Raw genomic sequence first — 24,619 nt, forward strand, 5'->3', positions numbered from 1 at the left:
AGCTGTCATATGGAGACTTGAGGAAAGAACCTTCCAGAAGAGGATGGACGAGATGCCTGATGCCAGCCCACGTCCTCGCTGGATTCTGGATCAGAGTTGCTGTAGCCAGTCAGGGAGCTAGAGGTGATCTAGAGGAACAGGAAGGCAGATTCTCTGTCCTGGGGGGAACCTGTCTCACCTTCTAGCCCTGATAAGACAGGCAGAAGGAGATGCCCCCATGTCTAGGTAGGAGGAGAATGACCCCCTTTCCCTTCCTGCAGGTCCTTGGTAGCAGTGCTGAGCTCCAGGATGGATGAGTCATGTGAACAGGTGACATGCTGAAGGCCCCTTCCTCCAGGAAGCCTTCTTTGACTGCTGCAGGCCACAGAGGCCCCCACCTCTGAGAGCTGACAGAGCCACTTGGTTCAGATTTGGTGGTTCTCTGACGGTTTGTCCCTGAGATTTGTTCCCGCACCTTGGCCCTCCATCCCATCTCCTAGGTCCAGTCTGTGTTCATCTAAAGGCCCCCCAACGCTATGTGTCCAGTAACTGAACAGCCTGGTGTTCTTGTTCTGAGCCTTTGTCCCAGCGCCCCTTGGATCTGACTGAGAGCAAAGGGTCAAGCGCTGGGATTCCTCATCTCACTTCATTTATTCAGTCATCCATCCACTCTATAAAAATTCTTTTTTCTGGTTTACTATGTGCCGGGCGCTGAACCCGGTGCTAGAGAAATTGGAACTTAGGGCTACCTCGCCCCGGGCCTGGCACCCAGGGAACTCACCGTTCTTGCTGTACAGTTTCTCTTGTTTTCAGGACCAAGTTCCACTGTTGGTGAGAGGAATAAACCCAACCCCTGGAGCCTCAATCTCTGCCGGATATTTGACCCCAACTCGGGCCCAGGGACCGCCCCCCCCGCCCCCCTCGGGCCGCGGAGGACTAGTGGCAGCCGGGAACGCGGCGCACCGGGGGCCACATCTGGCTGAGCGGGCGCGCGCGTGTCACTAAGACGCTCATTCACCGGCGCAGCTGTCACCATAACAACCGGAGCGAGGGAATCCTGGCGACTGCTGGGGGCGGGGGCGGCGGTTGCGCGAGGGACTCCGCGGGGGCTGGAGCGTGGCGGCCCTGGGAGACCCACCACCGCGGCAGCGCCCAGCACACCCCGCGCTCCTCGGAGCCCCGCTCCATGCCGAGCCGCCGGCGGGAGGGCGCCACTCACGTTGCAGCCTCGGCCGTCCCCGCGGGCGGGGACCCAGCCGGCGCCGAGCCGCCGAGACTCCGGGCAGGCCGAGCCGCTGAGCGCCCGCTCCGGGAGCCCTGACTCTATGGCCCCGGGGGAGCGCGCCGGAGCCACCGCGCCGCCCGCTACCAGCCAGAACCGGAGCGCCAGCGGGAGGAAGAGGGGAGCCCCGGGCGCCGCCAGCCCCGGCCCAGGGGCGCGCCCGCCGCGGAAAATGGCAGGCAGGTAGAGGGCCCCCGCGGCGGGCAGGCCCCGCCGAGGACCGAGGAGCCCGGAGACTGGGAGGAGAAGAGCGGCCTGCCCGCCCCCTGCCGCAGCCCCACCAGGGCCCTCCCCCGGCGGCGCGCGCGCCGGCGCGCGCACACACTTGCACACCGTACCTCCTCTGCTGCTCAGCCTCGCCTGCCCCCCGCGAGCACCGAACCCCCTGGGGCCGGATGCCATGGGTAACAACTTCTCCAGTATCCCCTCTCTGCCCCGAGGAAACCCGAGCCGGGCGCCACGGGGCCACCCCCAAAACATCAAAGGTAAGGCTCCGCCGGGGCCGGGCGCAGCTGGAGGACTGGGGCGCAGGCGGAGGGGCAGGGAGAGGTGGAGAGGTGTGGCTGGCGAGGCCGGGCAGGTGCCACCTGTTGTGCGTATTTGGAGATGGGAGGTGCACCTCGGCCATGGAGGTGCGCTGGAGGTGGGGGGCTGCTAGTGATGACGGTGAAAATCGGGGAGGCTGGTGTTGCGTGGGGTCTACGCAGTTCTCCCAGCCAGCACCAGAAACGTCACTGGAGTCCCCTCAGGCCATGATGCTAGGCGAGCGTGCAGGGGTGAGGAAGGGCATTTGCCAGGTGGGTAGGGGAGTGTGGCAGGATGCTCGGGCTGGCCAGCTGTGCTTCCCAAGGGAAGCACCATTGTCTCCTTTTTCATCTGCCCATGGCTGGAGAGGTGATGCTGGAAGCACTAGTTGCATTTCCGATTGGAGGGTCTTAAAAATCCAGGACAGATTAACAACAGCCTGGAAGACTGGGCCAGAGCCGGTGGCCTCTGGAGTCCTCTGCAGCTACTGACTTTTTGTATCCACTGAATCAGGTTGTTTTCTGGTTCCCCAAAGGTTAGATGTCCAGTTGAAACTCTGGAAAGGAGGGCCTGGGAGCCTTGAGACAGAGTAACATTTACCGAGAAGGTCTTTGCCCTCCAAGTCCCTCGACCCACCCAGCACCCTCAGGGAGGCCCCAAGCCCTGTTCTTGGCTTTAACTCTTCAGTGCTGTCTCTGACCTTTGGAAGACACACCTGGGTCCTCCCAGGCCCTCAGAGCCCACAGATTCCCTTCGGGAAGCTCCTTTTCTTTCACCCTCAAAACCAGCCAACACTGGCTGGGCATTCTTATGGCTAAGAGTCAGGAAGGGAAGCCCTTGGGCTTTCACAAAGAACAACCCACTTCTTGAGACCCACCCCCACTGACCCCCAGCTTATGAGAAGGATACTAGTAATGCCCTTTGACAAAGCGTTGAAGTTTACAAAGAACTTTCACAAATACCTTTTCAAGTGGGCAAGGAAACTGCTCTGGGGAGTCCTCAGAGCTAATCATGCCCATGTTACAGTTGAGGAGAACGAATGCTTGTTTCACGTTCCCAAAGCCAGAGAGGCAGAACCAGGCTGCAGACCTGTATCTTCTGACTTGGAATTCTGTCCTCTCTTTTGCTGGACAGTTAACCTTCAGGAGTCGGGGAGAGGAGGAGAGGTGGGACCGCCGTCCTGCATTCTAACTCCAACCCTTTCAGAACTTCAGCTCTCACTTGGCTCAGGAAAATCAACGGGTTTGTTGTGTCTTTCTGGAAATTAATATGGCGGTACCTGTCAAGACCTTTTAAAATATCATCTTCATTGACCTTGTGATTCCACCTGAAGAACTGATCCTAAGAAAATGGAAATGCAGGCAAACACTTATGTGCTAGGCCTAGGATGTTCATGGTAGTGTTGTTTATACTAGGAAAACAACCTAAATGCACTGAAATTGTGGTGGATCCTCTTGGTGGAGTATTATGCAATCTTTAAAATAGTATTATTGAAGAATATTTGATCACTTGGGGAAGTGCTCACAGCAGCATAATGACAGTTGTAAAAAGCAGCATACAAAGTTGTGTAGACTGTAAGAGCCCAATTTTGTTAAAATGTTATGAAGGCAAAAAAAAAAAAAAAAAAAAATCAAACAGCCCTTGAAAGAAAGTTTCTCAAAGGTTAACAATTGTTTCCTCTGGGTAATGAGATCACATAAGATTTTTTCTTTTCTTTTTTATATTCTGCTCTTTTCTAAAATTTCTACAATAAACAAGTATTATTTTTTATAATCAGCTGTAAGTATTAGATGTATGAAGACTGTTTCTGAGCATTGAAAACAGATTTATAATGATGGAGGAACCCGTGGTTGTCATCCAGTTCAATGTCCTCCCTTACAAGGGAGAAGAATGAGGGAAAGGGAGAGTGAATTGACCAGTTACTCAGTGGGTCAGTTAAGAGAAGGTGGCAAAGCCAGACTAAGTCCTTCAAGGGCAGGGGTTAGCTGGGGACCGGTGAGTTGACTTGGTGCTTGAATGCTCACCAACTGCCCCAAGAAGGCTGTGCTCCATCCATGACCCTAGGGAAGCCCAGCAAAGGCCTCCATAATTGCACCCCTTTTAACCTAAATTGGGATTGTGGGGATGTGAGGTCTCTGTGGCTGGGGTCTTTGGCAAGGGATGGTGAGCAGGAGAGGGTCTGAGGCCCTCCCATGTCCCTGCTCCCACCCTAGCCTCCTCCTCTGCCTGAATCCCCACCTATCTGGCCTGGGAAGGCCCCTTTTTGCTGCCTCCCTGGTTTACAGAGATCAGTTCTTATTCAGTGGGAGTAAATGGTGGAGAAATTCTCCCTGCCAGCAGTCTCCCTCCCACTGCCCATCTCCCTTCAGGCTCAGCTTACCAGAATCCACTCTCCTCTGTCCCTAACCACAAACCTAGGTGGCCGGGAGAATTTTGGTTCTGCTCCTTCCAAGCCTGAGATGAAGGATCAGAGCATGCCGTGAAGGCTGCCCATGGGTTCCTTCATCCAGGGTCCCCTTATCCTGCTTCTCAGCCTGACTTTTCCCCATCCTAACAGAGCCATCAATTTTATTCTGTGATTGTTTTAATGTTCACTCCAAGTTCCTTTCTAACTGTATCAGCATTGACCTAGGAGTCTTCTCTGATACATCAGCGGTCATCCAGAATTCCATCCCCATTTTATTGGTATGACCTTGATACTGGCTGTGATTCCAAGACTGTTCACCCTGAGTTCTGCTGGGACAGCTTTCAGCTCCGATTCTTATCAGTGTGCATCCAGAAATTTGCTGGTGGGAGGCAGGGAACTCTCGATTTTTTTTCTCCTTCCATAATTGCAATCTATTGATTTCTCGCCATTTTAATTAAAACAACTGGAAAGGACCTGGCATAACAGGGACCCTGAGACTCACTAGAGATCTAAGATTGGTCTGGCTGTCAGGCTGACGTGAAATGAGGCTCGTCCATCACCCGTCAGGTGGTAGACTTTGGTCTTCTTCCTGAAGACACACTGACCTCACTCCACTGCTGGTGATTCCCACTGGGGTCTGAACAGTGTTGGTCTAGGAGTGTCCACGGGAGAGGTCCAAGGTATAGCTCTGGGATTAGGACCAACAGACAGTTATGAGGAGCTGCCATGTGCCTGGGTCAGAGGTGAGGGCTCATGACATCTCTATAGATTCACAGACTGAAGATCTACTTGATAAGGTAGGACTGAGGGAAGGAATGGAATCAAATGCTTGGTTAGATTGTTGAAATCCCAGATATGTGTGGGCAGAGGTCAGAAATGGGGGGTCAGGGAAGAATTTGAGCTGGACATGGAAGAAACTGTAGAAGTTGGATCGATGGCAAGGGGTGCAGCGAGAGTCCTAGGGTGTGGAGAGGAGGGTAGGGCAGGGGACGTGCAGCAAAGGCTTGGAGGTGGGATGAGTGAGTGTGTGTATATATTCTCAGTGATGGGAACGGGGTGACTGGGGCAGGGGATTCATGTGTCATGGAGACAAATACAGATAATGAAGATCTTCCTCCTTCCCCATCTCTTTCTGAGTGCCTGCCTGCTTGGTGCTAAGTGTTGGGGGAAAGGTAACTAGGAAAGCCTATGGGGAGGACGACTCAGTCCCAGTGGTCACCCATAGATGGGGGTTGGATAGGCCACCTCCTATCACTGTTTTTTTTTTTATTGTGGTAAAATTCACATAACATAAAATTCACAGTTTTAACATTTTAAAGTGTACAATTAACTGGCATTTAGTACAGTCACAATGTTGTGCAACCACCGCCTCTGTCTAGTTCCGGAACATTTTCATCACCCCAAAAGGGAAGCCTGTACCCATGAAGCAGTCACTCCTTATGACTCCCTCCCCTGAATCCCTGGCAACCACTAATCTACTTTCTGCCTCTAGGCATTTGCCTATACTGGACATTTCATATAGATGGAATCATACTATATTTGTTCCTTTGAGTCTGATTTCTTTCACTTAGCGTAATGTTTTCAAGGCTTATCCGTGCTGTAATATGTATCTTCTTTCCCTTCTGTGGCTGAATAATGTTCCATTATACAGATATGCCACGTTTTGCTGATCCACTTGCCAGTTGATGGATATATATATTTTTTTGCGGTACGCGGGCCTCTCACTGTTGTGGCCTCTCCCGTTGCGGAGCACAGGCTCCGGACGCGCAGGCTCAGCAGCCATGGCTCGCGGGCCCAGCCGCTCTGTGGCATGTGGGATCTTCCCGGACCGGGGCACGAACCCGTGTCCCCCGCGTCGGCAGGCGGACTCCCAACCACTGCGCCACCAGGGCAGCCCTTGATGGATATTTTTGATGGCTATTTGGATTGTTCCACCTTTTGGTTATTGGGACTTTTGTGCTGTGAAGATCTGTGTATACGTTTTTGTTTGAACACCTGTTTTCTGTTCTTTGGGGTATATACCAAGGAGTGAACCTCCATCTTTTCAAAGCTGGTGCTTTTGAATTGGACATTTCACAAAGCCGCTGGTTGTGACAGATGTAGGGAGGTTGTCTCCGTCCAGCTTTGGTTGGGTGTGACACCAGCCAGACACCTGTTGTCTTCAGTCTCTTTTCCATGGTGGCTGAGGCTCCCAGCAGGCAGAGGGAGGAGCTTCTAAGGGTGGCCAAGGAGCTTTGATTCTTTGAGGTGGACCGGTGTGAGCTACAGGAACTTTCTGCAGACCCTGAATCTCCTCACTGCTCCCTGAGGCCAGGGGTGGGGGATGCATTCTCCTAGGACAAGGCCCTAGCCATTTTCCAACCTTCACAACCTTGCTGCTACTTTCCTGATCTGGGTCCTCCTCCCAGATCTAGCTGGCCTCTTTGCCTCCCATTCCTCCTTTGATGCCAGAGGGATCCTCCTAGAGTATGCCTTTCATCTCGCCTGTCCCCTATCAACAGTCTTCAATGTCATGACCCAGCCTGCCATAATCGGAAATTCAAGGCCTCCATTCTTTGGCCAACCCACAGATATTCCCACAGCCCTTGTGTGGGCTCCTCCCGTAGTTGTCATGACACTTGCAGGTTAGGTGAACTCATCCATCTCTCTGCTCCCAGCAATGCAGCAGACAGACCTGGCACGGTGAAGGGGTGGGGGCTGGTGGCCTCCTCTGCCCCCCCAAGACTTCAGAGAAGCTGGGCTGAGACAGCCCCCATGTTGAACCCAGAGCACCTGTCCTGCACACCCTGTTGGGTTTTCATTCAGTCTGACCTTTGAACCCTATATTGTTAATCATAAAAAATAAGATTTATAAGAGCCACCATGTGTTGGGTGGTTACTGTGTGCCAAGTACTTCCGTGTAGATTATTTCTATTAATATCCTACTGACAACCTGCTGAGGGGGAGGTATCATTGTCACCATTTTATATATGGGGAAAGAAAGGCTCAGAGAGGTTAAGTGACTAATCCCAGACCACACAGTTAGTAACTGATGGAGCTGGGATTCAAACCCAGGTCTGTCTGACTTTGGAGTTCACTCTTGTGACCACTATATATCTTGCCCTTACAGAATTCACTCTAGGTGGGCTCTGCCTTCCATTGTAGGAAAGGAACTGGGGAGCAATCTCCTGGCCTCTGGACAGGGCCCCAAAGGAGGGAAAGGGAGTACCATGGGGTTCTTGATGCTCCTTCCCAACCCCTGCCCCTTCCACCTCCTCTGTAGGGCTTTGAGCCATGTAGACCCTTCAGCCAGTCATCAGACACTTTCAAGGGAACTTTCTGTTCCTTCGGGCCAGCGTTTCTCACAGTGAGGTTTTTCTACTGCCTGCACCAGCATTAGCATCAGCTTGAAAGCACATCTAAAAGGCAGGTTCCCAGCCCCCAGGCCAGACCTACTGTCTCAGAATACCTTGGGGATGGGGCTCCCCAACCTGCATGTGTAACAAGAGCCCCAGCTCATTCTGATATACCTCAGAGTCTGAGAATTATCCAGGCTGTGGGGCCTCAGAACAGACCCACTCTGGCACTCTTGGAGTTGGTGAGATCAGGCGTCTCAGAGGAGGGGAGCCTGAGGCTGGATGGAGATTTGGAATGGACCTTTTCAAGGGCATCTTGGTGAGGGCGTGGCAGCAAAGGCGCGGAGGCAGGAAAATGCAAGGTGTTGACAGAGACAGTGAGCCGTCCCTCCCACCTGGGATGTGAGACCCCCCAGTGGGGAGATGAACGGATCAATCTTTGAAGATAGACTGATGCCAGATCTTGCAGCGCCTTGGATTCCAGGATGAGTTTAGATCGATCCTGTGGGCAGTGGGAGCTATGGGTGGCTTTTGAGCAGAGGAGTGTAGTGATTTCCTTTAAACAGCAGCATCAGCAGAGGAGAGGGGAGGAGGGAATGAAGCATCCTGAGCTGCTGGGAGGTTAATGGAGCTACAGGGCTTCTGTCCTAGGCCAAGCTGAAAGGGCTGGGTGGGACAGCCAAGTTGACGACCTCATCTAGGCTTTTCCGTGGGTGAATCTGGAAGCATTTCTGACCAATGGCTATGGTCAGCAGGGCTATTGCACATCAGGAAAAAAAAAAAAAGGATTTTTAAGAAGTACAAGTCCTGATGCTGGGCACTATGCTAGGTTCATTCACATAGATTAATTCATTTAGTCTCTCAATAAATGTGAAGTAGGTATTATTATTCCCATTTTATAGGTGCAAAAACTGAGACTCATGTATATTAAGAATGCTGTCCAGAAGCAATAAACTAGGAAATGGCAGAGCTGAGATTTCTATCTAGGACACCAAAGCCCATGAGGGAGAAAATTGGCCTCGGGGGGAATTTCTGCATACTGGGGCTTTCTTTTCCCTGACCCTCTGAGATGGCATGTGCCCACTTCCAAGATGTGCACATTGAGGCCCAGGCATTGGCTCTAAATCACAGAGTGCAAGATGGTGACAGCATGGGCAAGGGCAGTAACAAAAGGAGGAAAAGGCAGGAGGAAGGAGGACAGGAGTGGGACACTGCCCAGGGGATGCCAGGGATGCCTCCATCTGGATATGCCAGCTGCCTGGGCCTATTTCCTGTTGGTTTGTGACTCTCTCACTCCTGGTCCTGCACACCCAGGGGCTGGAGGCTGAGGGGCTGCTTCTCCCTGATCTGGTTGCTTTGGCAACCCTGGGCAGGATGCGAGTGGTCTCCTTGGTAACGCCTGGGAAAACTGCCTGCAGGGCTGGAGGGAAGTGGACTGGCCAGCGGTCAGGCTGGGTGGCACAGGCGGAGCCAGGCCAGACCGGGCCACTGAGACTGCAGGCCTGTGGTGAAGGTCAGGCTTATGGAATAGCCCAGGCAGCCTGTTGGCCATTCCCCAGCAAGCCAGAGTCCAGAGGCCCTGGGGGCCTGGGGGCCTGCCTGGTGAGACCAGAGGCACTAATGGGCCAGCCCAGGAAGTGGGAGGAGATGGGGGTGAGGGTGGGAAGGGGGGAGGATATAGCTTCTGGATGACAGATCCAGCTACAGGGTTTATTAAAAGATGTTTATCAGAGGTCATTACCCAGATCCTGCTGCTTTGGGAAATGAGCAGGTGCTGATGCCTGTGGAGCGCGGGGCAAAGAGAAAAGCAGGGCTAGAAGAAGAGGAAGAGTCACAGGCAGGCAGGTGGAGTCTTTGGCTTTCTCTCTGCTCCCGCTGCAGCTCTGGAGTAGGCTGGGCTCTGCGCTGGGCTCCAGAACTGAAGTTCTCCCAGGGTGAGAGTTGGGGTTCCAGGGATGCTCTGGTGCAGAGGCTCATTCTGTTGTTTAACAAACATGCTAAGCATCAATGATGAGCCAGCCGTTCTCCTAGGCGTGAGGATACGGTGGAACACAAAAGGATGAGGGCTCACTGCCATGGGGCTTTCCCTCTATGGAGCTGAGAGCAAAAATGGCAAATGAACAAATGAATCCGAGTATGATAATAATTACTAACATATTATGTGCTAGATAGAGACTGTGCTAAGCTCTTTTCACCTATTATCTCATTTAACCTTTAAAACAACCATGTGAAGTAAGTGTGATTATTAGCCCCATTTATAAACTGAGGCTTAGCGAGGTTAAGTAACTTGCCCAAGGTCACGTGGCTGGTATGAGTCAGAGCTGGGATTCTAGCCAAGATCTCTCTGACTTTGGCGCTACCACTAAAAAAACCCAAAAAACCCAAAAAAACCCCTTTTCATTTAGAACAGTTTTAGATTTACAGAATTACTGCAAAATAGCAGAGAGTTTCCACATAGCCCATGCCCAGTTTCCTCCATTACTAACATCTTACGTGTGTATGGAACGTTTGTGACATTAACGTACCAATACTGATACGTGGTTATTAACTAATGTCTGTACTTTACTCCGATTTCCTCAGTTTTCCTTCATGTTCTTTTCCTGTACTAGGATCCCATCCGGGATACCACAGTATATTTTTAGCTACCACATTTTATATGTATATAGTTGTGTTTTCTTATGCTCCTCTTGGTTGTGACAATTTCTCACACGTTCCTTGGTTTTGATGACCTTGACAGTTTTGAGGAGTGTTGGTTAGGTATTTTGTAGACTGTCCTTTCACTGGGATTTTTCTGCTATTTTCACGATTAGACTGTGGTTATAGGTTTTGGAGAGAAAGACCATAGAGGTGAAGTGCTGTTTTAGTTGCATCATATCAACGGTGTGTGTTCTCAACAGGATTTATCACTGTGAATGCTGACCTTGATCACAGGCTGAGGTAGTGCTTGTCAGGTTTCTCCACTGTAAAGTTAAAGGTGCACTTTTCTCCCCATATTGCGCTCTTTGAAAGGAAGTCCTATGTGCAGCCCACACTAAGGGGCAGAGAGCTATGCTCTACCTCCTTGAGGCGGGGGCACTACTTTAACTGTTCTGTCAACTCTTTCTTTAGTTCCTTACCCAAGCAGTTACATTTGAATAAGGGCTGTGAAACAGAAGACCAGGGAACTTGGGGGAACCTGACCTGGTCTTGGGGGTCTGGGAAGTGAAATGACCAGGGAAGTGACCTGAAAATGAGTAGGGCTTGGCTTCATGTTCCTGGGGGTGCTCCTGCCATGTTGGGTGTGGGACTATTCATTTAGCATCCCTGACTTTAAAAAAATATATTTTTATTTTTTTAAATTCTTTTAAAAAATTTTTATTGGAGTATAGTTGATTTACAATGTTTTGTTAGTTTCAGGAGTACAGCAAAGTGAATCAGTTATACATATACATATATCCACTCTTTTTTTTTAACATCTTTATAGGAGTATAATTGCTTTACAATGGTGTGTTAGTTTCTGCTGTATAACAAAGTGAATCAGCTATACATATACATACATCCCCATATCCCCTCCCTCTTGCACCTCCCTCCCACCCTCCCTATCCCACCCCTCTAGGTGGTCACAAAGCACCGAGCTGGTCTCCCTGTAGCATCCCTGACTATTAAATGTCACTGGCCAGCTTAAATGTCACTGTCATTAAAAAAACAAATAACTCTTCCCATATTTTTAAAAGCACCCCAGAGGGGGCAGTACCACTCCTAGTTGAGAGCACTGGGCTGGGTGTGGAGGGCGCATTGAAGGTTGTTCCTGGAAGGGGCCTGGCACCATCCCCTGTTGAGGACGGAGCTGGGTGTTGGATCACCGCTGCTGCTGACTCAGGGGCTGAGTCCCGGCTGTGTCATCCCAGCCTTCCAGGCCACGGAACTTTCAGCAGAAAATCATTAAGTGGCCACTGCCTTGCCTCTCTGTCCATGGAGGCAAGTTTCTGGTCCCACAGGCTGTCTGTGTGTCGGGGGCGGGGCAGGAGGAGGAGAGAGGACCCTCTTGGGATGATGGGAGAGGGGAGGGAAGTATGTCTACTGGCTTTTCTGGATGGCCCCAGAATGCCATGCTGGCTGCTCCAGAGGTTGGGGTGGGGACAGGAAAGGGAGAACATTGCCAGGGGTAGGTGCTGTCTTATGATTAGGGTGGCGGCGCTTCCACACGCTCCTGACTTTCACCTTCACCTTTCCCCTTGGCTTGCCCCAGCCTCTCCCTGGCATCTACTGAAAGGCTGATCTTCTCCACAGAATGGGACAGTGTGTGTGTCCAGGTGGGGGTGTCCAGGTGCCCCTAAGAGTGAGGAGAGGAGGCACTTTGCCCTGATCAGAGTTGAGTGAAACGGAGAGGATGCGCCAGCTGATTCGCTTCATGTGTCAGTGCCCTCTGTGCCGGGCCTGGTGCTAGGCATGGAGAATTGGGAGGTGAGTACTGGGCATCGTCTCTGCCCTTGAGGTGCTCATGGCCCATGAATCGCTCATCCAATTCAGACATCAGCCCGTAGTGGCAGAAGGGTCCTGGAGCCTTTCTTCTCTGTGTTTGCTTTCCTTTCCTTTTTTTACCCTGATCTTCCCAGCAAATGCTCCCTTTGAATACATTCTCCATGAAGGGAGAGGACTGGCAGGTGGTCAGGTGTGTGCATGGGGCTGATGGAAGGGGTGGTGGCCACTGACTTCCAACATCAGACCCAAATCAGAGGTCATTTTGTCCTACCTCCTTTCTCAGCTCAGATCTGGAGTGCTCAGCCCTGGAGAGGGGAAGTGACTTGTCCAAGGTCATACAGCTGGATTGAACCAGGTGCTAATGAGGTCTCAAGGCTCTGACATTGCTGGATGATGCTCTCAGGATTTGGCAGAAGTTAATTCCAGAGGGACACCCGAGGGGGACGAACGATCATGCCAACTGTGATGTGTGCTGTCCCGAGGGGAACTATTGAAGGGTTTTAAACGGAAGAGTGACAAGATCTTTTAGATGCCTTAGGAAGCTCTGGGGCAAGAGAGGGGCAGGGGAGCGCCAGGCAGGAGGCTGCTGCAGTCTTCCGGTGGAGGAAAGGTGTGGCTTCTGCTGGGCAGGGCAGTGAGCAGCCAGGCAAGTAGATTGATTTGGGAAATCCTTTAGAAGGTCGACTTGAAGATTTGGAAGTGGAGAGGGAGATGTAGAGGAACTACTTGTACTGACACGTGTCAGAGGATTCTGACTTCTGGGGCAGTGGTCAGTGAGGCACCCAGGTGGCTTGGCTTGGAGGAGCGTGGCTACACACTGGGAGGGTGGGCCTCTTGGGAGGTCGGGGGTGAGCACGCTGATGTGTGAGTGTTCCCTTGAGAGCTGTGTCCCACCCAAGGCCTTGAGGTCTTAGAGCCAGGAGGACAGACAGGTGAGCAGGGCAGGGCTGGCCCTGAGCTCCTGGCTCTACCCTACCCCCGGGACATCATTGATAATTAATGTCCCCTCTGCCTGTCACAGGTGGCTCCCAGGTGGGCAGAGGTGGCACCTGTGTTGTGATGTGCGTGTGGCTTCTGCAGGCCTCCGAGCCAGGGCCTTCAGTCCCAACCTAGCCAAGCTTTCTCAGGTGGCTCCTTGCTCCCCGTGGGTGCCAATTCCCCCAGCGTACACACACAAACCGTAACAGGTGGCCATAAATCAGCCCAGACAGGCCAAGGCTGCTCTGGTTTTCCCACAGTTGAGATCAAAGCCCCAGACCCTCACCCTGGGGCTCAGTACTTATTAAATTATTAAACTGTCAAGGGAAGGGAAAGCAGGAAGGACTGGATGGATGGCCATAGAGTAAAAGAGAATGAGGAAAAATGGCTGAGAAATGAGGCAGCGGGTGGGAAAGGGGAAGAGAGGAGAGAAAAAAAAGCTCTTTGTCTTTGTCCTGAGTTTAGAGACTTCCCAGAGCTGTGAACCTTGCATCTGAACATCCTCCAACAATTCCCTCCTGCTTCCTCCTGTGGGATCTCATTGGGGTCCCATGACCAGGATTCATAGCCCCACTTTACAGAGGAGAAACTGAGGCCCAGATTGTCACAGGATTATGAAAGCCTGTACTTCTGAGTCCTGTTCCAGCCTCTTTCTAGGCCTCTTCATGGGCCCAGAATCAACATTACCTTAATACCCATTCTTGACCCTGGCTCTCAGGCTAGACTGGAGTGCGTGAAGAACCCCATCCTGATCCCAGGAGGACCAGCCAGGGCCTCTTCCTGCCTGGAGCCCCCTGGACTCTCCTTTAGCTTCCAGGCATGAAGGCAGAGCTTGGACCCAATAGATTGCCCATCCCTGCCTGAGGCAACAGGTTCTATCCCTGGCCCCACACTCCAGTTGTTTGCAGGAAACAGCCTCTTTTTTCCCACCATCTTTATTGTGGTATAATTGACAAATAAAATTGTAATGCACTTAAAGTGTACAACGTGATGATTAGGTGTATATATATATATATATATATATATATATATATATATATAGAAATGATTCCTCCAACCAAGTTAATTAACACATTCATCGCCTCACAGTTACTTTTTCTGTTGCTGTTGTTGAGAACGCCTAAGACCTACTCTTAACAAATTTCAAGTATACAAGTATTATGAACCATAGTCACCATGCTGTATATTATATACTCAGAACTTATTTATCTTATAACTGAAAGTTTGTATCTTTTAACCAACATTTCCCCATTTTCCCCACCCCTAGTCCTTGTCAACCACCATTCTACTCTATTTCTTTTAATTCAACTCCCCCCTCATTTTTTGGGATTCCATGTGTAAGTGATACTGTATGGTATTTATCTTTCTATGTCTTTTCTCTGGCTTATTTCACTTAGTATAAGGCCCTCCACATTCATTCAGGTTGCCCCAAATAGCAAGATATTCTTCTTTTTATGACTGAGTAATATTCCATTGTATATATATACATATATACCGTATTTTCTTTATCCATTCATCCATCAACAGACACTTAGGTTGTTACCGTATCTTGGCTGTTGTGAATAATGTGGCAATGAACATGGATGTATAAATATCTCCTCAAGATAGTGATTTCATTTCCTTTGGGTATATACCCAGAAGTGGGACTGCTGGATCATATGGTAGTTCTGTTTTTAATTTCTTGAGGAACCTCCATACTATTTTCCAGAATGGCTGTATCAATTTACATTCCCACCGAGTATGACAAGGGTTCCCTTTTCTCCACATCCTCATCAATATTTGTTATCTCTTGTCTTTTTGATTATAGATGTCCTAACAAGTGTTAGGTGATATCTCATTGTGGTTTTGATTTGCATTTCCCTGATGAGTAGTGATGTTGAGCATCTTTTCATGTACCTGCTGGCCATTTGTATTTCTTCTTTGGAAAAATGACTGTTCAGGTCCTTGCCCAGTTTTCAATTGAGTTATTTATTTATTTATTGCTATTGCGTTGTAAGAGTTTTTTATTTTTTTGGAAATTAGCCCCTTATCAGATATATGGCTTGCAAATATTTTCTCCCATTCCATAGGGTGCCTTTTCATTTTGTTGATTTTTTCCCTTGCTGTGCAAAACCTTTTTAGTTTGATGTAGTCTCACTTGTTTATTTTTTCTTTCGTTGCTTCTGCTTTGAGTGTCAAACCCCAAAAATCATTGCTAAGATCAATGGCAAGGAGCTTTCCGCTTATGTTTTCTTTTAAGAATTTTATGGTTTCAGGTCTTACATTTAGATCTTTAATTCATTTTGAGTTGATATTTGTACATGGTGTGCGATGAGGGTCCATTTAATTATTTTGCATGTGGATATCCAGTTTTTCCAGCACCTTTTATTGAAGAGACTATCCTTTACCCATTGTATATTCTTGGCACCTTTGTTGAAAATTAGGTGACCATATATCTGTGGGTTTATTTCTGTGCTCTCTATTCTACTCCATTGATCTATATGTCTGTTTTTTATGCTAATAGCATACTGTTTTGATTATTATAGCTTTGTAGTATAGTCTGAAATCAGGAAATGTGATGCCTCCAGCTTTGTTCTTCTTGCTCAAGATTACTTTAGCCATTCAGGGTCTTTTGTGGTTTCATACAAATTTTGAGATTTTTTTTATACTTGTGAAAAATGCCATTGGAATTTTTATAGGGATTGCATTGAATCTGTAGATTGCTTTGGGTGGTATAGACATTTTAACAATATTAATTGTTAATTAATTAATATCTTTGCATTTATTGTTATCTTCTTCAATTTCTTTCATCAATAGTTTATAGTTTTCCTTGTACAGATGTAAAGATTTGGCTAAATTTACCCCTAAGTATTTTATTCTTTTTGATGCTCTTGTAAATGGGTTTGGTTTCTTAATTTCTTTTTCAGATAGTTTGTTGTTAGTGTATAGAAACACAACTGACTTCTGTATGTTGATTTTGTATCCTGCAACTTCGCTGAGCTCATTTATCAATTCTAACAGTTTTTTGATGGAGTCTATTAGAGTCTTCTGTATACAAGATTGTGTCATCTGCAAACAGAGACAATTTTGCTTTGTCCTTTCTGATTTGGATGCCTTTTAGTTCTTTTTCTTGCCTAATTGCTCTGGCTAGGACTTCCAGTACTATGTTGAATATGTTGAAGTGGCAATAGAGGGCATCCTTCTCTTGCTTCTGATCACTATTAGTATGTTGTTAGCTGTGGGCTTGTTATATTTGACCTTTATTATGTTGAGGTACATTCCATCTATACCTAATTTGTGGAGAGTGTTTATCATGAAAAGATGTTGAATTTTATCAAATGCTCTTTATGCATCTGTGATTGATGATCATTTGATTTTAGCCTTTATTTTGTTAGTATGTTATATCACATTTATTAATTTACATATGTTGAACCATCCTTGCATCCTAGGGATAAATCTCACTTGATCATGGTGTATGATACTTTTAATGTGTTGTTGAATTTGGTTTGCTAATGTTTTGTTGAGGATTTTTGCATCTATCTTCACCAGGGATATTGACCTGTAATTTTCTTTTCTTGTAGTATCCTTGTATGGCCTTGGTAACAGGGTAATGCTGACCTTATAAAATGAACTTGGAACTGTTCCCTCCTCTTCATTTTTTGGGAGGAGTTTGAGAAGGGTTGGTATTAATTCTTTAATAAGAATTAATTCTTTAAATGTTTGGTAGAATTCACCAGTGAAGCCATCTGGTCCTGGACTTTTATTTTTAGGAGATATAAGAATACTTTACCCAGAAAAGCTGTCCTTCAGAGTTGAAGGTGAGACACAAACATTCCCAGACAAACAAAAGCTGAAGGAGTTCATAACTACTAAACCTACCTCACAAGAAATGCTAAAGGAGTTCTTTAAGCTGTAAAGAAAGGATACCAACTAGTGACATGAAAACATATGAAAGTGTAAAACTTCCTGGTAAATGTAAATATGTGGTCTAATCCAGGATACTCTAATATTGTAATGGTGGTGTGTAAATCACTTGTAACTCTAATATAAAGGTTAAAAGACAAAAGAATTAAAAATAGCTATAACTACAATAATTGGTTAGTGGATATATAATATAAAAAGATGTAAACTGTGACATCAAAAACATAAAATGTTGGGAGAGGGAGTAAAAGTGTTGAACTTTTGTATGTTAACAAAATTAAGTTGTTTTCAGCTTAAAATAGATGGTTGTAACTATGTTTTATGTAAACCTCATTGTAACTACAAAGCAAAAACCAATAGTAGATACACAAAAGATAATGAGAAAGGGATCAAAACATACCACTTTGGCATCCAGTCACAAAGGAAGACAGTAATAGCAGAAGAAAAGAGCAAAGGATGTGCAAAATATCCAGAAAACAATTAATAAAATGGCAATAAGTCCTTATCTATCAATAATTACTTTAAACATAGTCTAAATTATCCAATCAAAAGACATAGAGTAACTGAATGGATCAAAAAAAAACAAGGCCCAACAAATTACCCAACTCTAAGAGACTCACTTCAGCTCTAAGGACACATAAGCTGTAAGTGAAGAGGTGGAAAAAGATATTTCAGACAAATGGAAACCAAAAGAGTACGGGGGTAGTTGTACTTATATCAGATAATATAAAGGGATCAATTCATCAAGAGGAAATAACTATAGTAAATATATATATACCCAACATCAGAGGACATAAATACGTAAAGCAAATACTCTGAAGGAGATCTGAAGGGAGAAATAGATAGCAATACTATAATAATAGGGGACTTCAATTCTCCACTTCCTTTTTTTTTTTTTTGGCCTTGCCGTGTAACATGTGGGATCTTAGTTTGCCGACCAGGGATCGAACCCACGCCCCCTGTATTGGAAGCGTGGAGTCTTAACCAGTGGACCACCAGGGAAGTCCTCTCCACTTTCAACAACGGTTAGATCATCCAGACAGAAACTCAGTGTGGACATATTGGGCTTGAACTACACCTTAGACCAAATGGACCTCACAGACATACAGAATATTCCATCAAAAGTAGCAGACTAGGGCTTCCCTGGTGGCACAGTGGTTGAGAGTCTGCCTGCCGATGCAGGGGACACGGGTTCGTGCCCTGGTCCGGGAAGATCCCACATGCTGAGGAGCGGCTAGGGCCATGAGCCATGGCCGCTGAGCCTGCGCGTCCGGAGCCTGTGCTCCGCCATGGGAGAGGCCATAACAGTGAGAGGCCCGCATACCGCCAAAAAAAAAAAAAAAAAGTAGCAGACTACACATTCTTCTTCTTATGTGCACACGGAAAATTCTCTAGGATAGATCATATGTTAGCCACAAAACAAGTCTTAACATATTGAAGAAGACTGAAATTACATCAATTATCTTTTCTGACCACAATGGTATGAAACTAAAAATCAATTACAGGAGGAAATTGGGAAAATTCACAAACACGTGGAGGTTGAACAGCCTGCTCCTGAACAATCAAAAGGGAAATTTAAAAAATCTTGAGACAAATGAAAATGGAAACACAACATACCAATGGAATGTTATGGGATGCAGCACAAGCAGTTCTAAGAGGGAAGTTTATAGTGATAAATGTTCACATTAAGAAAAAAGAATGATCTCAAATAAACAACTTAATTTTATACCTCAAGGAAATAGAGAAAGAACAAACTAAGCCCAAAGTTAGTAGAAGGAAGAAAATAAATGAAAGATTGGAAAGACAATAGAAAAGATCAACAAAACTAAGTGTTGTTTTTTAAAAAAGATAAACAAAATTGACAAACCTTTAGCTAGACTGAGAAAAAAAAGAGAGAAGTCTCAAATAAATTGAACCATTTATGAAAGAGGAGACATTGCAACTGATACCACATAAACACGAAGAATCATAAGAGAACACTGTGAACAATGATATGCCAACAAGTTGGATAACCTAGAAGAAATGGATTCATTCCTAGAAACATACAACCTATCAAGATTGAATCATGAAGAAAAAAATCTGAACAGACCAATAATGAATAAGGAAAACTCCTCTTTTCAGGGCAGAGAGAACCTAGCCAGTGCCTGAGAGATGCACAGGGGGTTTCCGCTTTCCCGGGCCGGGTCCGGCAGATCCTCTGGAGCTGAGGAGAACGGCCAGACACACAGACCCCGGTTTGGAGCCAAGAGGTTGGAGGAAGTGGTGGGACGAGGCTGTGAGTGACCAGGATGCAACTTACATGGAAGTTTCTGCATCAGAGGGCAGCCCTCCTGAAAACTGCGGCTCCCGTTGCATGAGAGTCCTCAGGTTCTTCTACTGCAAAATGTGAAGGAAACCGTTTTAGGGAGTTTGGGTTTCCTTGTCTGGTCCCAAGTTGAGGTTGTGTTAAAGAAACAAAATATAAGAGGAGTCTGGATTGGCTTTGAGAACAGAATTTCCTGAGATTCAGGGCCTGTTCTGAAAGTGGGGATTTGCTGTCTGGTGCTAAGGGTTAGTTCCCAGGATAAAAGATTCTATTTTAGGGCTGAAGCTGCCATTTCTGCAGACAAGATTTTGGCTTGGTATTGATGCATCTGTTTTGGGGGTCTGAGTTCCATGCTGGGGTGAGAATCTTATTCCTAGGGGGAGTTTTCACTTCAGGGTCCAGGATTCTTGATTACAGTTGAGCATTGATTTTGGGGGCCAAGAGTCTATTTGGGGGCTCCATATTCTACGATTGGGTTGAGTTTCCCTTCTTGGGCTTGGGGTTTTATTTACTAACAGATGGGAAGTCTTTTGCCCTTGGGAGGAAAGGAAGAACTCGAACCCACTTTTGTTTCCAGGGAAGACTTTCTGGGTCCACCAGCAGAGGAGTGGACCAATACACTGATGATCAAGAGGCTGGATTCCAGCCCTTGCCTGGATGGGAGACGGAGAATAAATCACTTGTAAGCTCGAGGTCTCTCGCTGAAAGCTTGGCCAGGCCGTGGTGCTGACTCACAAAGCACCATCCGAGCTTGCTTGATCCTCCCACAGTGACACTAACGGTGGGCTCCAGAGGCACCGACAGCCATCGTTCTGTGAGTCAGATCCATGATGACAGCACTCAAGCCACCCTGGGCGCTGCCAGCTTGGTCCAGTTAGTGCCAATCGGATCTTAACTTGTCCTGAGGAGCCCCTGGGGAGAGGGAGCACACGTGGAGTGGGATATGTCAAATCTGGGTCCCTGGGGCTTGGTGTGTAGCTCTGGTAGGCAGGAGCGAGGCCGGGCTGGGCCAGCGGCTTCCCTCCCTAGTGGGCCAGCTCTCACGCATCCTGGCTGGTGCGGGGAGACATGATCTGTGATCTGAAGGGGCCTTGCTCTCTCCCTTGTGCACTGCAGGATGGCTGGGATGCAGAGGGGTTGTTGCTGGTGACCTCCTAGCCCCCATCTGCCCCATTGCATGTGGACTTTCTGGTCTTAGAGGTCTTCCTCTTTTCTGTCCAATGGGGGCCAGCGGTGAATGGTGCAGAGCTGTCAGGGTAAGGCCAGCAGGGAGTTTCCAGCTTGGGCGTAAATTCTCTAGTATTTCAGAAGAAATTCTCCTTTGGGAAGGAGCCCTTCTCCTGTGGCCAGGAAGCTCAGGAAACCTGAGAAGATGGAGTTTTCTCTACCACCAAGTATGTCCTGGGGATGTAGGGGTGGCTCTATCTGGGTCTGCAGGGACCCTCAGGCCCCACTCTCTGGGCCTGGCCAAGGTACATGGAAAGCTTAGAGGCCTGGGGGTCCCACTGGGCTGTGGAATCCCAACCCAGACATTGAACTCTGGTGCCATCCAGCAGGCCTCTGGAGTTCCCTCAGGGCATCTGGAGGGACCTGCGCCAGTCAGTCATACCTCAGATGTGAGGAGGCCGGGGAGGCAGGCAGGTTGGTTGAGGCTCGGGCTCTGGGGTCAGACTTTGCCTCCTGAGCCACCTGGAGCCAGATGCTTCACTTCTCCACACCCCAGTTCTTTATTGGAGGTAAAGTTTGACTAGTAATAAATGCACAATAAATATTAGTTATTGTTGCCATCATTAGGCTCAGTCATCAGTTCCCAGCTTAGACATCACTTCCACCAGGAAGCCTTCCCTGAACACTCTGGCTAGATTAGATAGCCTCTGTATCCCCTCCTACTGCTGGCCTGTGTTCCCCTCATGGCACTGATCACACTGGCTGTCAGGGCCTGTTTCCTTGTTAGCATCTGTTACTGCCTGGTTTACTCACCATTGTGCTGCTGCCGCCAGTGCGTGGCTCACACAGTGGGCACTTGACAAATATTTTGAAATGAATGCAAGAATGGGCTGATTCTCGGGAATTCAGACCTTTCTTCTATGGGCTCTTCAGGGCTGCTGCTACAGCCCCACTTTCTTTTCTTTGTCGAAATGACATTTCCCGCAAACCAGGCTCTCGGGCAAAGGCAAGAGAAGGTGGAACCGTTGGTTCATTCGTTCATTCCCTGACGGCACAGATGTTCTTTGGGTGCCTCCCAGGTACCAGGCCTCGTGCCAGCCTCTGGGGACAGACACGGTCCCTGCCCTCCTTGTGCTTGTGGTGCAGATCACGGGGGCTGAGGTAGGTCACAGGAGAGGAGGGTGGTCAGTTAGGCTGAGTGGAGTCAGGGAGGGCTTCCAGAAGGAGGGATTTGCTTTGAAGAATGGCAGGGAAGTGTGGATAGAGATGGGCTAGCTCTTGGGGGTTGGGCAGGAATCAGATGGAGCAGACAGAGCTGCCTGTGTGTGGGCGATGAAGCAAGGCTGGCCAATGACAGCGTGGCCTGTGCGTGCGGAGGCCTTGACTATCAGGCTGAAGATGGATTCAGAAGCCGTGGGCACCGTTGATCCTAGCTCTGCCACCCACAGACGAAAGACCTTGAGCAGGACACGTCACTCCCCGAGTGCTAGTTCTAAGATGGGAACTGTGATGCCTGCCACCCGGGGTTGTCAGACCGCAGTGGCAAGGCACTTTGTAAAAGGAGCTGGCCCCAGTGATGGAGGGCTGGAGGGGCAGGCCCTGCGGAGTCAGGCTAAAAGGCGTGTGTGTCTGGAGGGAGCCGGTGGGAAAACAGGAAGGCAGTCCTGCTTCAGGCTTCTCTGTTTGGTAAATAATTCAATTCTTATCTCAGGTTTGTGGTGTCCACACTGCAGGCCGCAGGTGGAGCGTCTGGGATCAGGTGCTGCGTTATCCAGAAAGTGGTGGGGTCCCCCCCGCCGGCCTCCTGGTCCTGGCAGGGGAGGCGGCGGTAAGGAGGAGTCTTCCAGGGTCTTCTTGTCGCTGACCGCATCACTCCTTCTCCTCATTTCTCTCTCTCTCTCCCCCTCTCCATGTTCTCGTTGTCTGGTTCCCCTCTACAGTCCCCTCTCTGCAGAAACGCAGGGCCTCGTGCCCCCTCCACCCCAGGCCCCTCGGCGCCGTCGCCCTGTGCCTGCTGCACGTCGCTGCCTGTTGAAACCCTTGTCCTCCCCAGGGCCTCTCCTCAAACACCCACACCTCCAGGAGGCCGGCACCCCCAAGTCTGTCGAGCCTCTCAGTGGGCCGTAGGGGAGCACCAACCTCTCCCTCACCCCATGGTACAGAGACAGACAGTCGTTTTTTTCATTTTTAGTGCTTAATACTGAGACTGTGAGGGTCTGTTTAGTCTTGTCCAGCTAACATAAACCAGCCTGAACTGGGCCGTGGCAGGGAACTTTGCTCTAAGTTCCCTTATTTGGAATGAAATTCATTGTTTTTCACTGGGAGGCAGTGGGGTTATGGGGAGGCCCTGTTGCACCCCCTCCCCAGGGTGTGGCCTGAGTGGCCCCTCCAAAGGTCACTAAGGTGTCTGTGGCACAGAGGTTGGCCCTAGGACACCAGCTACACCCAGTGCCTCAGGCATGGAGATGGTTTGGAGTCGTACTGTTCAATCCTGCCCTTTTATGGGAAGGAACTGAGGCTAGGATAGGAGAGGGCACCTGCCCAGAGCCACAGCTGGAGGTGTCGCATGCAGGGCTCCTGGCTCCCTGGCTCTCAGACCGCTCTGTTGTGCCGGGCGCCTTGGGCCTCGGAGCTGGTGGAGGTGGGGCTGGGAGCTGGCTGGGGTGAGGACTGATGAATGTGGCTGGAAGTGGCCCAGGGTCTGGGGATTTCCCAAGGCTTCTGGGGGAGCAGCTAACTGCAGAGGCCGTGGCAGTGAGCCGAGGGGAGGGGGCATGGAGAGGCGGCAGGGGAAGAAAAGGAGGGATGGTGAGAGGAAAGGGAGCGGTGGCTGAGGGGTCTCGGAGAGCTGGGCTCTGGTCCCGACTCTGCTGCTGTCACTGTGACGTTGGGCTCCCACCTGTCCTGGAGACTCAGCCTTTTTGTGTGCATCTCCCAGGGTGTGCCTTGGATGAACAGAGGTCAGGGGGCGTTCCTCACCTGTGATGGGCTGTGGGAGCCAGCTCATCGGGCGGGTTACTGTCCCTCCCTATGCCCCGGGGCCCCTCCGTGTAAGAGGGGTGCGGCCTCTTTATGATTTCTCTGCAAGAGCATGAGCTCTAGAGCCAGAACTTGGGTTCCGTTCTTGACTCTGATGCTTATTGGCTGGGCTACTAATTATGGACAGAGATTTCAAAACCCAGGGCTCTAGAGGGAGCAGTGAGGGTCTTTACAAGGATGACATGAACTCATGTATATCATATGTCTATACCGAGTGCCCAGTAACCAGAGTGGGGAACAGCCATTGACCTCCGAGCTGCACAGTGCACCCGGGCCAGCCTTGGGGCTCTGTGGCCCTGCTTCCTTTGTTCAATCCCAGGTCCCTACTCAAAATCAGCAAGTGCATGTTTAGATATTCCTTCTACAGGAAGCTCCCCCCAACCCCTTTTGACATCCTTTAAAAAGAACTTCTCATGTATTCACTGATTCTTTTCACAGAGAACACACAGCTGGGACATAGGGAGCTGTGACTGACCAGTGTAGGAATTCCCGAGACTGGAGGAGGAAAGAGAGACGTTAGAAAGTGCAGGCCTGAGAAATCCTAACCAGAAGCCCCTGGTGCTGGGGAACAAAGGGTGAGAGACCTTGTATTGTTTACTATGAGCATTCCGTTCACTGCTCTCTTAGCAGTGACGCTAGTGCTAGTATCCAAGGCTGTTTATAAAGGTACGTTGAACATCTGCTTCTGCGTGGTTAGTGAGGCACTCATTTACAAAAGATCATCTCGTTGCCAAGAGCAAACCGTCACCGAGTGAAACATTAACTCAGCATTAAAAGTAAAAGGAGATGATGTATGGACCAATGTCCGCACAGGCCTGGGCTGCCTCTGGGCAGTGGGAGCCAGTGAATGTTTTAGATTCACTTTCTGGATAGCTCAGTCTAGTTGTCCTGTGGAGGGTGGATTTAAGGGGGACACAGTGGGAGCAGGGAGACCAGTTATGATGGGAGTGTAGCTGTTATGGGGGAAGGATGCCAAAACCTGAACTGCAGTTTTGGTGAAAGAGAGGAAGGGACACATTTGAGACACATTTAGGAGGTGTGCCTGGCATCACTGGTACATGAATGGGGCCGGGGTGGGGGGGTAAGGAAGAGGGAAGAATCCAAGACGGTGCCCAGGTTTTCAGGTAGCTGGGAGGATGGTGATTCCACAGTACACCGGGCAGGAGAGGAGGATTGGAGGGGAAGATGGTGGGGATGTGTCAGAGGAGCCCTGAGACATTCTGGGGGAGTCGTTGGGTCGG

General features: G+C 49.0%; 1 protein-coding gene across 2 annotated transcripts in view; it reads left to right on the forward strand.

Annotated features, from left to right (window-relative positions):
* The first annotated feature begins 982 nt into the window (after positions 1–982).
* NEURL1 (neuralized E3 ubiquitin protein ligase 1) overlaps positions 983–24,619 on the forward strand; it is an 83,682-nt gene continuing 60,045 nt past the window's right edge. The window contains exon 1 of one of the 2 annotated variants that reach the window (XM_004265886.3): positions 983–1,746. In XM_004265886.3, coding sequence (XP_004265934.2) covers positions 1,662–1,746 — 85 coding nt within the window. In that variant the 5' untranslated portion in view covers positions 983–1,661. The remainder of the gene's footprint in view (positions 1,747–24,619) is intronic. The other variant, XM_049696825.1, reaches the window with a different exon arrangement.

The sequence above is a fragment of the Orcinus orca genome, chromosome 14 (assembly GCF_937001465.1).
Source record: "Orcinus orca chromosome 14, mOrcOrc1.1, whole genome shotgun sequence".
Classification (NCBI taxonomy): Eukaryota; Metazoa; Chordata; class Mammalia; order Artiodactyla; family Delphinidae; genus Orcinus; species Orcinus orca.